The sequence below is a fragment of the Ovis canadensis genome, chromosome 1 (genome assembly GCF_042477335.2).
Source record: "Ovis canadensis isolate MfBH-ARS-UI-01 breed Bighorn chromosome 1, ARS-UI_OviCan_v2, whole genome shotgun sequence".
NCBI lineage: Eukaryota > Metazoa > Chordata > Mammalia > Artiodactyla > Bovidae > Ovis > Ovis canadensis.
Genome location: NC_091245.1, coordinates 54,937,036 through 54,953,254, shown reverse-complemented (window position 1 = coordinate 54,953,254; position 16,219 = coordinate 54,937,036). Strand labels below are relative to the sequence as shown.

At 33.1% G+C, this 16,219-nt stretch overlaps 1 protein-coding gene across 40 annotated transcripts in view; it reads left to right on the top strand.

Annotated features, from left to right (window-relative positions):
* The window catches only part of ZZZ3 (zinc finger ZZ-type containing 3), a 117,394-nt gene that overhangs the window by 46,219 nt on the left and 54,956 nt on the right, over window positions 1–16,219 (top strand). For 13 of the 40 annotated variants that reach the window (XM_069594991.1, XM_069595023.1, XM_069595000.1 and 10 more), the window contains 4 exons: window positions 2,301–2,434; window positions 2,513–2,591; window positions 4,013–4,166; window positions 9,234–10,789. In XM_069594991.1, coding sequence (XP_069451092.1) covers window positions 9,285–10,789 — 1,505 coding nt within the window. In that variant the 5' untranslated portion in view covers window positions 2,301–2,434; window positions 2,513–2,591; window positions 4,013–4,166; window positions 9,234–9,284. The remainder of the gene's footprint in view (window positions 1–2,300; window positions 2,435–2,512; window positions 2,592–4,012; window positions 4,167–9,233; window positions 10,790–16,219) is intronic. The other 27 variants (XM_069595030.1, XM_069594994.1, XM_069595022.1 and 24 more) reach the window with 5 other exon arrangements.

Here is a 16,219-nt window from a genome sequence, read left to right as displayed (position 1 = left end):
ACTTTGTACCAAGTGAAAATTCGGTTCAACTCTCTGTAGCAAGTAACGATACACTTAATTGTTTAGGAAAAGTATTTATGTCCTTGACCATTATCTTCATGCTTTTTACAACCAGCTTTGACTGTCTCTCTCTGTTTTCTTTTAAAATAATTTAAAGTGTAGTGTGTGTGTTTAATATTTTCAATTATAACTGAGGAATTAGATGCCAAATATGAGTCTGTGTTGTAACCTTTGTTCTGAGTTTTTTCCCGAAGGTCTTAGAAAAGTTTAAAAAAAATTATTGTTTTATAATTTAGGTTGCATTTAGCCTAGATGTTACAGTTTTACTTTTATAGTAAATGTGTAGCATATAACTTTGCTATGTCAATAGAACTGGTACATTTTCTAGTGAGTTTTTTTTTGTAGTCTTTTGAAGTGATTTCACATGTGCTGTGAATCTGAGATCCTGTAATCTGTTTAACACAGTAGTACTAGTGTTAGACTGCAAATAGTAGGAAAAGTAATTCTTTTCAGTCAGGATTGGTTTTTGGATTTGGTTTTGGAATTCTTGAATAGTCAATGAATTTTGTTAGTACGTGAACACAAGCAAAGCTCTGTGGAAAGGCATAAATAAGGCCTTAGGAATGGGGTTTAAATGGTTTGTTTTCTATTTTGTGTGATTTAAAAGGATGGAATAGCTAACCTTTTTAAACTTCTGGAGCAAGTTACTATATTTAAATAATATAAAATTTAAAATTATGGTAGCTTGTCGCAATTCTTAATAGTTTACCTGCTCCAAAAGCATATAGTTTTTTGTAGAATCTTAAATTTGAAATGCTTAGTGAATGAAAATGAAGACTGCTTTGTAGTGTAAGGAATGTAAGAAGAGTTTTGACTAGTTTAACTCATTGTTACAAGAGCATTTATATCAACTTTTAAATTTTGGAATATGTAGATGTGTATTAAATTTTTTTGTGACATTACCTAATGTGTTTTTTAACATTTGAAAACAAATGAGGGAATTCCTTAGTGGTCGGTGGTTAGGACTCTGCGCTTTCACTGCAGGGGACCTCTGGTTGATCCCTGGTTGGGGAACTAGGATCCCTTAAGCCATGCTGTGCAGTTAAAAAAACAAAACAAAAAAGAAAACAAATGGAATAGAAATGAAATGTTTGAGGATAGTGATATTAGTATTTCTTAATCACTATCTCCTCTATTATTCTGTTTCTCCAATTAAAAAAGTTGAGATATAATTGACATTGTGTATTTTATTTTACAATTTTCTATGGTATTTTAGTGAATATCTCCAGTAACAAAACAGGCCATCTGCATTTTCTGTGTAGATTTTTACTTTTTATTATACAGGAATTTGGAATGGTATACTATGTTGAATCATTTTAGAATGCCACTGATAAATTCTGTGACATATATGATATTTTTAAGCTTATTTTTTCACCAGTAAATGGGTAGAAATGACTTAAAATTTTATATAGTGCTTTTCATTATCATTGTAAACACTTTGATATGTTTCTCACTTGCAACCTATAACCAAGGATATATTTTTAAGAAGCTTATAAGAAGCTTACATGTAAGGAACATTTGCACAGCTACATCTTGATTTATTTCTTCACTTATTCTGTCACATTTATTTCCTATTTATAGTCAAAATAACAGGAACAAATTAGTCACAGAGGGATAATCTAACCAATACAAAAATGTTAGCTTAAAAGAAAACAAATGTTTTAAAGTCATATTTAGGGGAAAGTCATGATCTTTTTTACTGCATTCTTAAGTTTTCTTGGAGAAGGAAACGGCAACCCACTCCAGTACTCTTGCCTGGAGAATCCCACGGACGGAGGAGCCTACAGTCCATGGGGTCGCAAAGAGTTGGACATGACTGAGCGACTTCACTTGCACTTTTACTTTAAGTTTTCTAGATTTATTCCCCAATATTATCATAAAATACAAAAAAGTACTTTTCTATTAATATCTGAGAAATTACAGGCTTGTGGCAAGTGAGGCATATTTATATTGGTAGTCAAAAAAGGAATCTAAGTTCTAAAACTGATATAAATTTTAATGTAAAATGAAATTTTGAGATATTTTATGTGGGCACTGTGAGAAGCATTTATAAGAGAATTAAGAAATCCTTTTAGTCTGTTAACAAAGTAACATTTTATAGTGAAATAAAAGGAATTATTTGTGAAATTTATTAAAAAATGCAGTGTGCTGTGTATTTAGAAGAAATACTGTCAGTTTTATCCACAAATCTGCAAATAATAACACACCCATAGTGACTATATTGTGATTTTCCTTCACAGATATCAAGTTGTGCTAGTTCAACCATAAAAATAATTAATACCTGAAGTCTCAATGTAAAATGGACATTAACAGTGATGACAGATAAATGCAGACGCTTGGAAATCAAACACTAGGTGAAACACTTAAAAGAAAGGTAAGAAAAAAATATAATCTTAAGGCCAAGTGCGCTTTAGTTAGTACAAGTAAGTGACTGAAGTAATTTCTTTTTCAGTGTATTAGGTTTTTCAGAAGCCTAATCTGCCTAACCATCTGCATGACCCTGTTTATCTTAATACTGGTAGGACTCAGCTGTAAGTATCTATTCTGTGAAAATAACAGTTGCAGATCTCCTTGCCTGGCAAATATAATGGATGATGTTTCTACAGCAATCCCTATCCAAATAGGATAGTAACCTGACTGGTTGGAACTTGAAAGAGTACTGAAATGGACGTGCTAGGGAATACTCAGAGACACATCCTAAATTGTGGATCTTCTTTGGTTCTGTTGATTGCTACCATCACCACACACCATACAATGCAATGCGTTACCATGTTTGAGAAAGGATTTGAGGGTTGAGTACAAAGGAGTTGGCAGTTGGAATGTGTTATAAGAAGAGTGAAGTTTCAAGTCAAGGGGTTACCTTTTTACAGGCCCATTTTTCACTGTGTACCCTCCTCATGTTAATTTAGAACATTCGTTAATGTAGCATTAAATAATTTTATTTAGACAATTTTCCTATCTTGTGCTTTTCAAGAATTTGCAAGGCATATCTGGGAGAGGTTGTATCTAGAGATACTAAATATTAGCCTTATTCCAGTCTTACTGAACAAAACTGTGCTTTTATTTTTACTATCTATTGATAGTTTACAATGCTTGATAGTTGCATCAGTTTTTTATTTTTAAAACTTAACATATTTTTTATGTTTTCAAATTGCAATCCTTTACCAAAAATACTGTCACTTTTAGAATATCTAGTTTTATGTTTATAATAAAGTGACAGTTTCCATCATAAACATTGCCAGTTTCCTCCTTATTTTCAAATGGGCACTCATAATAACCCATTTAGCCAGCTTCTCTGAAAAGGATATTATAATACATTACTATAAAGTAAAATTATAATTAATCAGACTATCCAAGAAATGTATTGTAATTAGGCTAATTAAAATACCTGGTCTACTGGGTACCAGAGCCAGAAAATCCTTATTGTTTTTGTTGAAAATCCATATGCCAAAAATAATAGAAATTTCCCTTTATAAAAAATTTCCCTTTGTAAAGTCCTGTAACACTTCATCACAATTATCATGTATATATAGAAGATTTGGTTGATTCTTTGTTGTACATAACCTAAATTATTTTTGTTGTTCAGTCCTCAGTTTTAAATACTTGAAGGCCAAACTTTGGGAAGGCCTCTAGAATAAGAGTAAGAGATTATAAATTCTGTATGAGAAATTTTATAAAGGGCAGTCTTTGGGTCATCTCAGAACAATATTGCCTTAGACTCTAGAAAAGAACTGAGTCACATTTTGACTCAAAATAATATTGAGTTGTAAAGATTTAGTATATTTCAAACTCTTTTTGGCTTGTTTTTGTTAGTTTCTAAAAATCCTTTTCCAGTTTCTTGTTATCTCTGAGGCTACAAAGTTAATGAGAATTACCAAAGTGTTACTAAAATCTGTTAGCATAAGTTAATTTGCTTCTTTAATTCTTTTTTTTTTATTATTTTATTTTAAAGAAAGGAATTTAGGAAGTTCTAGTATTCTCCATGGCTGAAGCTGAGAGTCTGAAACCCTGATGCTTAAGCTCTATTCTAGATCATAGCTTCAACTCCTTCAGGATATAAGGAAAAGAGATAATATTTCCACAATGATAGATCTTTGGTTGTACAGGTAAGTTGTTTAGTTTTGCAGTAGTGAAGACGACTATAGTTTGTTTGTTTGCTTGTATTTAAGGAGAGGAGACTTGTTATTTTTATATACTTCTTTGGCGTGTAGAAAATTGTGCAGTCTGGGTAGCTGTTCATAGGAATGTGGAGCTATAGGGAATTGGGTAGGAATGAAATATTTTCCCAACAAGGGATACATGAAATAACAAAGTACATTAGAATCTCTAAAGCATTATACGTTTCAGTACTTGAGATATTGGGCAGTATGTGATTCCTTGACTTCTCTATCTCCCTGCTTTTCTTTTTAAGTGTATATACATTCACCTCTGTCTATCTGTATTTGTCTGCTTATCTCTTTCTCTCTCTGTTTCTCTGAAAGGGGAAGAAAGAAGAGATCTCTTTAAACAAGAGGTCAAGATAGTATGTAATAGAGTTCCCAGGCTTCAAAGAGACTAATATTAAGAACCTTAAGTTGAATTGCATAGGTGCATCCCCAGGTCTCACTCTCCTTCTTTCAACCTTATAGATACTTTTGACATTGTAGATAATGGTGTAATTGTTCAACTGAAGAAATTTGTCTTAAGAGAATTGTATGACAAGGATAGTTCCTACACCATTATTAAACAGTTCCTATTCCTGTTCTAGACAAATAGAAAAAGAATCTTTAGTGATGCTTCCTATTCCCCTTACTCTTTTAGCCTTTCACTTTGGTTTGTCTATGTGATATCATGACCAGTTTCCTAAAAATTGTTCAGTTAATAAAACTAGATAACTATCAGCTAGAATATTGATGTTAATGAAGGATTGCCAGTCCCTCAATTCCCAAAATAAACTGTTCTACTTCAGTAATTATAGTGGAACAAAAGCTTATAGGTAGTGCTTTTGAGATTTCTCTTAAGTAAAGGTGATAGCTGGAGTAGTGTTTCATTAGGTGGAGCATTTTAGTTTCCTTTCAGTTCTTATTGAAGCACTTAAACAGATGTGGTCACAGGGGCTGGAAATTTATTATCTGAAACAAAGCTGATACTATTTCAGAATCCCATAATTAGATTTGAGAATCCTATAATTAGGTTCTATAATTAGATTCAAATTTGGGAGAGGGTAGTTCAACAGTAAACAAACCGGTGAGATATGTGTAATTGTAGATAGGATTTGGGACTTAATGTGAATGGACGGCTAAAATTTAATTGACTGTCCTTCTCAGGTATGTCCTGAAATAGGGTGAAAACTTATGAGGGTGGGGAAGAGAGGAATTCTAGTGATCGATTATATTCTCTTCCCTCTATTGTAGAAAATGCCATATTCATCAGTTTGTGGGTAATATAGGAAAAACTTCATTCTAGTTGCTAGATTGGATTTTGTCTTTATGAATCTTTTAACTAACAGTTTCCCTCAATTCTAAAACTAGACTGATTAAATTTCCAGTTCTATTTGGGTACTGGCTAATGTTTTCACCATGTCAACTATTTGGTTAACTAACAGGGGTATTTTCTCAGATACTTTGTAAATGAGTTTCTTTTCCTTTAGCAGTTTAATTTTTGGCAGAAGTATTTTGCACTCCAAACCTCTTCACTGAATTTTTTTAGTAACTCTTGTGTTACGCAGCTAAAATGAGGAAGACAACTGGTTTAGTCTATAATACTTTGCAATGCATAGCAAAACAATATTGAGACTTGGTTGAGATAATCAGAGTATTGTTTGTAGTTGAATTTTGCATTCAAGTTTATCAGCTAACTATAGAAAATATGTGTCTTTATAAATTCTTATTCAAAAATAGAAAAGATAATGAAGAAAAAGGTTAACACAGAAGAAAAAAATCATTAGAGGGAAGAATGTTAAAATTTCATTTAACTCTAATCTTCAGAATTTTAATCAACTTAATATCTTAAGTATATGCAATATGTTAATTTCAGGCAAGAGATTTTTATAATCCTCTATTCAGTGCTTCCTTAGCCAAAGTGATCATGGTTTTATTTATAAGTTTTTATTAGGATCAAATAAAGAACTAAAGGATAAATGGCCTAATTTAGTTTGAAACTTGGTATATTTTCATAGACTACTGTCTGATGCAGTGGTCTAAGGCAATGCATCTTAACCTAACACATTTAATCACCTGGGAATTTGGTTATAATCAAAAGGTCTAGGGCAGGGCCTGATATTCTGTATTTCTGGCAAGCTTCCAGTAGATGCCCATGGTGCTAGTTCTCAGGCCACTCTGTTTTTTGTTTTTTAAGACTTTTATACTTTACTTTAAAGACAGTAAATATGAATCACCAAATTTCTGTATAAAATACTCTATATTTTAAAAAGCATTTTATTAGATTATAGTTCATTTACAGTGTTGTGTTAGTTTCAGGAGTTTAGGTCCACACTCTGAGTTGGAAGAGTTTGAAGTAGCCCAAGGGTTCATGTCACAAAGCAGTTTTGCTTTAAATGTGGCCCAATAGCATAGGTTTGAGAACTCTAAAATTTGGACTTCATTTTAGTTGTGGATGGAATAAAAAGATTTTGTGGGAACAAAAGAAATGAAAACAGTTTTAATATTTCATGTTTGTAAGTATTTTGATTACTGAAATGGTGAAGAAATAAAATAGGCCCTCATTATCATCATAGTTGGTCTTTTATAATGATATATATATATTTGTTAGTAGTTTTCTTTACTATTAAGAATGGAATTGTTTCATTGATAATGATAAGGCAGAAATTTTGCTTTCAATTTGGATTGGCGTGGAAAGAAAAGGGCTAGGAATGTCTGTTGCAGAATCATTTGAAGTTTTATATGCCCTTGATTGGCATCCATATTTTAAAAAATAAAGATGAACAGTTTTTTTGTATGTGTGTTTATAAAATATTACTATTGCCAATATTATTTTTGAACCATAAATCATGAATATAATCAAATTTGTATTAAAATACTTGCATTAGATTTTATAAAGTTATGAAATTAAAGTATTATGTTTTCTTTGTTATATTTACACAGGTATTTAATATTTAAAAATCTATAATCTTCAAATTTGAAAGCTCCAGACATGGGTACATGGAGCAAATGCATTGCTTTTAATATTTTTTAGTTTGTGCTCTTTTGAAACATCATTTGAAGTTTAACTTAAATTATTTGTAATTAAAAGTAGATATTTATGGATCATTCAGTGTTTATTACCTGTGAATAAAGAGAGACTGTAATCTTAATAACAAGATTTTAACTAAAGAGAATTATACATGAGGTCTGACTAAATGAGTCCCAAAACAGTAAAAATTTGCTTTAAAAAACGTAAAGTTCTGATTGATGTTCCATGTTTATTGTTCACATGATTGCTATGGAATTCTCTGGAACAAATTTTCATGCTTTAATTTTAGGTCCAATTTTTTGAGTCATCTTGTAATTTTGTAATCTAATCTTACAAGATTAAAAAAAAATGTTAATTAAAAATTTAGAAGTATACCATACTCTGAAACAAAACTAAATTCAACCAACTTACGTATTTTACAGGATACTTTTTCACTTTATCAGCAGGCAGGAACAAGAAGACAGTTTCTTTTTTTTTGTATGTGGTAGCATGTTGCCATATCTTCTGTAGTTCCTAATAACCTTTCTGTTATACTACTGAGTTGAGGCAAAGGAGAGACTGTATTTGATTTGTGGGGAGAGGGAGTAGAATGGCATTTGGAGAGTTAAAGGAGAGTGAGCCTGTGGGAAGGCTGGCAAAAGGGAGGAGGGAAGAGGGTCCTGGGCAGCTATGTCCTACACCCATTACTGGCTGCTTTGTCTGTCCATCCTGCACTCCATTTGAAGTTAGGCAGTGAAGTGACAAAGTATGTTTTGAAGGCTAAACAGGTGCAGAAAAATGGAGACTTGGATTCTTAATAGCTTCTTTATTCTGCTTGTTGGGAGAACCTTGGAAAATAATCACTAAATCACTCAGTTTATCAAGATGGATAAAACAGGGCAGTATTCTATTTTCTGCTCATTTGTATTATATCAATAGAAACAGCAGAACATCCACACGAACCTGCTCATATCCTCAACATGCGTTAATACTGTGTCATACACATATACTCAGGAGTTCAGAGAAGGAAAAAATGGGGTTATATGTGTCTTCTTGATTTCTTAAATGTAGTGCATGTTTGGCGGGTGTGCTTCTTTCCCTTTTTCTTCTATCCTCTTTAGAATACTTCCTTTCACTTGCTAATTTGTAGTTCTACTTCTAGAGACTAGGGTGTCTTGACTTTGCTCTGTATTGCTCTTAGCAAGTATTCAGTACAACCTAGGGTTATGATTTCTATCCATCTGCTTAGTTACAGAAAATTCTACTGCAATCCAAATTTTTTAGATACCATGTAGTTTGTTATCAAAAGATTTGACCTGAAACTCATTTTTGTAAGAGTGAATTAGAAAGAGCAGAGCCTGTCTTTTTACCTCCCAGAAATGTTTTGAGAAAACATGAGAAGTGATTGGGTTAGTTTATGTGATAGCTGTTGTATAAATTTGAGGTTATTATTTTAATAACCAAGGTGAAGTTCTGTCTTTGAGAGGGATCTTTCTGGGCCTTTTGCCCCGGAATATCTGAGAAACAGATACACAGTGAGAAGGGTGAAGAGCTTACTAGCTGCGTGGTTTTGGACATATTACTTAAACTGTATATGCTTCAGTCTCTTCATACATGAAGTAGGAGTGATAATAAGTACTTTCTCTTTCTTTCTTTCTTTGGCTCCACCAGGTCTTAGTTGCATGTGGGATCTAGTTCCCTGACCAGGGATCGAACCTGGGCCCCCTGCTTTGGGAGTGCAGAGTCTTAGCCCCTGAATCACCAGGGAAGTCCCAATAAGTACTTATTCTAATTGCTGTTAGACTTAAGTGAGTTAACGTATTTAAAGCATAGAGATCCCTAAAACATAAGTGCCTTATAATTGTTAGCTATTATTAACACTTTTGGAAATGTTAATAAAATAAATTATATCACATTATTTATTAATATTGGCTATACCTGGATTAAAAAGTTATAGTTTTATACTTTTGTTTTAGGATATTAACTATTACCTTTTTCTCATTATTTTGTTTACGTTTTTGAAGGTTTCCCAATGAGTGGATCATGATGACCGTATTGTAGGGACTTGCCATAGTATGGCTGCTTCCCGATCTACTCGTGTTACAAGATCAACAGTGGGGTTAAACGGCTTGGATGAATCTTTTTGTGGTAGAACTTTAAGGAATCGTAGCATTGCTCATCCTGAAGAAATCTCTTCTCATACTCAAGTACGATCAAGATCACCAAAGAAGAGACCAGAGCCTGTGCAAATTCAGAAAGGAAATAATAATGGAAGAACTACTGATATAAAACAGCAGAATGCTCGAGAGTCATGGGTAAGCCCTAGGAAAAGAGGACTTCCTTCTTCAGAAAAAGATAACATAGAAAGGCAGGCTGTAGAAAATTGTGAGAGAAGGCAAACAGAACCTGTTTCACCAGTTTTAAAAAGAATTAAGCGTTGCCTTAGATCTGAAGCACCAAACAGTTCAGAAGAAGATTCACCTATAAAATCAGACAAGGAGTCAGTAGAACAGAGGCGTACAGTAGTGGACAATGATGCAGATTTTCAAGGGACTAAACGAGCTTGTCGATGTCTTATACTGGATGATTGTGAGAAAAGGGAAATTAAAAAGGTGAATGTAAGTGAGGAAGGGCCACTTGATTCTACAGTAGTTGAAGAAATCACAGGCTATTTGGCTGTCAATGGTGTTGATGACAGTGATTCAGCTGTTATAAACTGTGATGACTGTCAGCCTGATGGGAACACTAAACAAAATAGCACTGGTTCCTATGTGTTGCAGGAGAAATCAGTAGCTGAAAATGGGGATTCGGATACCCACGCTTCAATGTTCCTTGATAGTAGGAAGGAAGACGGTTATATAAACCATAACGTGCCTTGCACAGATTCAGAAGTGCAGGTCAAGTTGGAGGACCACAAAGTAGTAACTGCCTGCCTGCCGGTGGAACATGTTAATCAGCTGACTACTGAGCCAGCTACAGGCCCCTTTTCTGAAATTCATTCATCTTTAAGGGATTCTGAGGAGGAAGTAGATGTGGTGGGAGATAGCAGTGCCTCAAAGGAGCAGTGTAATGAGAGCACCAATAATGCCCTGGACACAAGTCTTGAGAGTATGCCAGTCTCCGGAGAACCAGAACCATCTTCTGTTCTAGACTGTGTTTCGACTCAAATGATGTCTTTATCAGAACCTCAAGAACATCGGTATACTCTGAGAACTTCACCACGGAGGGCAGCCCCTACCAGAGGTAGTCCCACTAAAAACAATTCTCCTTGCAGAGAAAATGGACAATTTGAGGAGAATAATCTCAATCCCAGTGAAACAAATGCAACTGTTAGTGATAATATAAGTGAGTCTCTCACAAATCCTGGTGAAGTTTCTCACAGTGAAAAAGGCGTATGTTGTGACTCTGAAAATTATGGGAGTGAAGGACTAAGTAAGCCATCCTCAGAGGCAAGACTCAATATTGGACATTTGCCATCTGCCAAAGAGAGTGCCAATCCGCACATTACAGAAGAGGAAGATGATGATCCTGATGTTTATTACTTTGAATCAGATCATGTGGCACTGAAACACAACAAAGAGTATGTGTAAATATGGTAACCATGAATTCTGCTTTGTTTATTATTCCCTAAGTTTTTAGTCTCTATTCATAAATGTCTGTAGCATTTTTATTATAGCTAAAATTAATGCTTTTAACTGAAATTTTGGGTTTCACACAATGATATTCTCAACTCTTAAAAAATCTTCAAAAAAAAAGTAAAATCCAGTTTTATTAGTAGTCTTCTCAATGGCGATGTAATTTTATAGTTTTGAGATTTCACACATCTCAGTTAGACATGTGGAAACATGGTTGATAGTGTTTTACTTATTCATAAGTTTTTTATCATTTGAGTTAATTTATAAAATGGAAACCTCTTTAGTTTTCCCAGTATACTTTGATTTATAGTTATAGAGCATTATGAATTGTATATGCCTTCCATAGAATGTAGAATAATTAATGAGTACATAGACATCATCCAAATAAGGGAAATCTGGCAGGCTGCAAATCTACATTTATCTTAGTTACTTATAATTTCCAGTTAAAACTTTTGATTTAAAAAATGTTCTTTATGCATCATCATTGACTTTTGTGATGTAGAGAAGTATTACTGTCAGTACTGTGACAGCTAACTGTATGTTGTAATTGTCTTATTAGCAAGAGTCAGTCTACTCTATAGTTTACATAAAGCATTTGAGAAAGGGTTTTCCTAATTCTAAATTATAGGGAGACTATCTTAAAATACTATTTGTTCTCAACTTTGTCATAAAGGTACTTTTTAAAATGAAGAATTCACTGTCCAGATTAATCACGGTTTTGCTTAGATTTTCTATACTGTATTCTGGGCAGTAACACAAAAGAATTGGAGCTCACTTTGTCTAAATCAGGAAAGGAACTGTTAACAAAAGTGTTTATCATAAATATGATCAGCAGCAGTAAAAGACAGACATATATATGAGTTAATCAATTTTACTTCTACAGAATAGGCTTTTGAATTATTATCACAACCAGATTATCTAGACTGTGTAAAGTACTTATTTAAAGGAACCTTTTTAATATTTTTGTTCTGACAGTTGTCAGAGTCGGCTATATATTGGATGAAAGTATCAAATCCTGCTTGTAGAATATAATAATCTTTTACCATGCCTTATAAATAGTTTAGATTTGTATTTGATAACATGGTAGTCTTTTAGCATAGATCTCATTTCTGAAAACTTCCTTCTGTTTTCTTTATAAATAGCATTTTAATATTGTGTTCAATAGATCATTTTGTCTGAGCATTTTACTTATTTTGTGGAACTATTAGCATTTTCATATATTTGAAATGTTTGAAGTCCATTGTGAGGTGAAAAAACAATTCATTAAGTGAAGTTTTTTTCAATTTGAGATGAGTTGAGTTCTTACCATTAGTACACATGTATCAGTTTTCAAAAGTAGAGTTGTTTTTCTGCAGGCACTAGGAAACAGTATATGTCTTGTTGAAATACCAAGAACTCAGGAAGTATGCATATTTACAAAATTATACCTATTAATTCTATTTTTTGCTTTTTATTGTTTCTTTGCTAAAAAAAGTTACTCTTTTATTAAGGTTTAGCTGGTTATTAAGATGGAAAGTATTTTCCCACTGAAACATTGTTACTTTTTTAGTACATGCTCTTCTAGTGATTCTGAAGAATGATGATCTTATAAAAACAATTATCTAAAGATAGTGGCCATAATATTTGAAGAGTGAGGTGCATATTCTTAAACCTGTGAAAATGAGAGCAATAGGGTTTCATGGGTTGCTTAGGAATAGAGTCCTTTGGAATTTGGAGGATAGTTGCTTTATTAGGACAGTGTTCTCAAGTTAAATTAGTGCCTTGTTGGATGATTTTGGGCAAAAGAAATCATTACTTCTAGCTTTTTTGCCTATTCCAAGATCTTTTGAAAATAGCACCTCTTGACACTTTGGTTTTAACTTTTTCCCCCAAAGGAAGCAAATCAGGAGAAATGCGATGGAGAGGGAGTATCTAGATTAGCATCTTGGTTAAAGATAATCGAAGGAAAATTGGGAGGTGATGCTTGATCATATCATATGTAATCTCTTTCATCCCTGTTCTATGCTTTTTATCTAGAATCAAGTGTTGGTTAGATTAAATATTTTGGTTTTGACTCTTTTTATCCAAATTGTCATTGTTAAAAATAGCATCACGATACCTGTCTAATGCTTTCAATTCTCAAGTAAATTTCTGGCGGTTGGAAAATGTTGTTAAAAGGTACTTTGGGGAAAGAAAAAAAAAAGACACTGGAATAGATGGATTACTGTCCTCCTGCACATGCAAACTCCACTGGTAGGGAGTGAGTACTCCCTGATAGCCAGTTTAGAAAATATATTATGAATAGAAGACACTGATGTAGTTCTTTATCTGGAGCCAGGAGGCCATAACTCTTATTTATTCAAGTTGCAGTTTTCTGAATTAACATTCATTGATTAACAACCTTCTGGCATTCATCCTATAATTTATCTTGTTTGCAAGGATATCACATATAGGGTCATTAGTCACTTGTAAATGTTTAAAAAGATATTGTATGTCTAAGTCCTAGATTTAGACCCTCTTCATGGCAGTTAGGCCGTAAATGCAGATGTTTTGGGTGCTTTCCCTGTTTCCTCTCTAGATACCATCCCTCTTCTCCAGCACATAAGCCCATAGGTGCCTTTATATATTTATTTTTTCAAATGGAGAACTCCACTGTGAGCAAGGGACTAAGGAGTATTTTCTTCTCTGGCAAGATTCCAGCTGTGGATTATTTTACTAGAATATACCTTAAAGATTACAGGGTAGAAGATCAAAAAGAAATGTACTTTATCTCAAGACACTCTCATCTTCAAGGTTGATAGAGTCTGTTAAAGTGGCAGATAATACCTAATGATCCCCTTTTTGGCCTAAATAACCAGACTGAGATCATGTGCTTACCTGTGGATTGCCCTTTTGGGGAATTGATTTTTTGGTGATTTTGGATCAGAAGCACTGAAACTGACCTCTAAATTTTGAAATTCTGGTTCTGTGGAGAGTAGATATATAAGATTTTAGGTCCTAGCGTTTATTTTATTTTTTAAGCTTTTTATTTTATATTGGAGTACAGTGATTAACAATGTTGTGATAGTTTCAAATGGTCCTGGGCTTCAATATTCAGAGCTTTCCTTCTAATTCAGTGGAAAATAAATTTTCAAATGATAATGTGATTTGGTCAGTTGCCTCTCAATTCTCATTGTATCAATATAAGAATGCTTAAGTAAAATTGTATTTGAAGGGCCTTGGTTAGCTTCATGTATGCTTTTATAAACAAGGTAAAGAATCAGATTTAGTGTTTCTAGATTTTTGAGGTCTTAGAAAAGATTTAGCTTAGTGATAATATTGCTAATGTTTATACTGATTTTTAAGTTTCTAGATAATTAAAGTGTAAGAATAAAACAGTTGTTGCTCTTCTGAGTATTGCTCATGTAGTCTTCAGGTAAGACTCTTATTTTTAAATTATATTAATATTGCAGGAATTACAGTTTCAACCTTGATTCTTGAAAAACATTAATATATTAAATAATTATGATATGTCCTTCTGTTGCACAGTGCTTGTGAAGAATCAATTGATATTTCATCAGCTTCAGAAGCTACATAGGAAAATCCTCATGAGTTCTTCTAGATTCACTACTTTCTTTGACATTACTTTTATTGTTTGTCAAAGTAATTTCTCTTGAAGGGCCAGAAAACTCCCAAGAATAGGGATGGATTTTGCTTAGAAAGCACTAGAGTTGGTATCCTGCCCTGCATAAAATAATTTTACATTTCATATGTGTTTCATATTTTGTAGAGTAATTCCATCTAGTTTCTCATTTGACAGCCACAACTTGGAAGTAGACAGCAGAGGTGGCAGTATACAGTCTCTATTTCCTAACTCATAGTTAAAGATTTTATGTTATTTACTTGAAGTATGATGAATTCTAGGGAGAAATGAGGTTAGAACTTCAGTCTTTTAATTGATAGTCTGAACTACATTTGGTTTCCTCATCTAATAAGGATTTATCCCATGGACTTTGGGGGTTTCTAGGTTGAGAATGCTCATGGAACAGATCTTGGATACTCAGTTTTCAGAATTTGTTAGCCTAAATTTAAGCTCCATAATTACAGTCATAATTATTTGGTTTTACTTGTCAAGAGAATCAGCTTTATAGGTAAGTAACCTGTTTATTGAATGAAATGCTTTCATGTTCATTGTTTTGAAGAACATTTTGTTAGTGTGTCTGTGAAGGATAGCTACCAGCTACTGAGGAAATAAAACAACAGCTGCAATTTGACTTTACATAGAGGATTTGGATAATTTGCAAAAAATAACCTTGTGGTGGGTGGTTTAGAATGCAATTAGGTGTAAGTCAAAAGTTGTTAGGGAAAACTCGTGGGAAAAGGCCATGGACTATAAGAGCCAAAATGGGCCAGTAGTTTGACATAAAGATTGATGGGAGAAGGGAGATAACTGCCCTAAGTATAAATTATTTTGGTTGTAAGTGGAGTAAGTCATTGACTTGCCAAATACTCAGTGAATTCTTTGTCTTTTCCTTTGAATACCAACATCTTTTATTGCAACTAATGTCAATGGTATCTAAAATGGTATCTGCCTATAATTCAAGTATATTTGTACTCAAATATTATTTAATCTGTTCTTTTTGATTGAGTGTCATCTTTGCTGACGGAGGTTATGTGGTAATACTTTTTCTGGCATCACTGCCGGAATAGGTCTGTTTTCACTTAGGTTAAATGATTTGGGCTTCTTTGCTTTTTTAATGTTTTTATAACATGGCTTCTTTTCATTGTTCTTTTCTAATTTCTCTGGCTTCTTATGCTTTTCCTCTTTTTTAAATTTTTTGTTGAGTTTCATTAATCACTTGTGCTATGATGGTACTTTCCTCTGGTAGCTCAGCCTCCCATTCATTTTGGCTGTTTTTAGCTTTCTTTAAACTTGGAAATAAGAATAACCAAACTTATCAGAACTGTCTCATGATTGTTAACAGACTAAGCAGTTTCTTTTTGAATGAGTAAATAAGCATTAATGAATTTTTTTAAAATTGTGTATTTTCTTGTTTGCTTCCTCTGATTTGGAGGCTGTGTCCTATGTAGGTTACCAGGTATCTAAAATTGGAATAAATAATAGTTGTTTCTTTGTATATGATAGTAATCAATAGTAGTGAAACCCATCTAAAGTAATTATCATTTATTTGAGACTAATTGAATCTTAGCTTCTAGTTGCAGGAGCTTTATTTTTGTAATTTTTATAGTAGACTGAAAATGTTGTGTTTTTACATATTAGTAGCCTATACCATGTGTACTGTATCTGTGATTTGTCATCAGATATTCTAACATATAGTATTAAGTGGGAAGATCTGTTTTGTGACCTTTCTATTTCTCCTCCCCACTGCTCCCTCTTTCTTTTTTTAAAAAAAAAA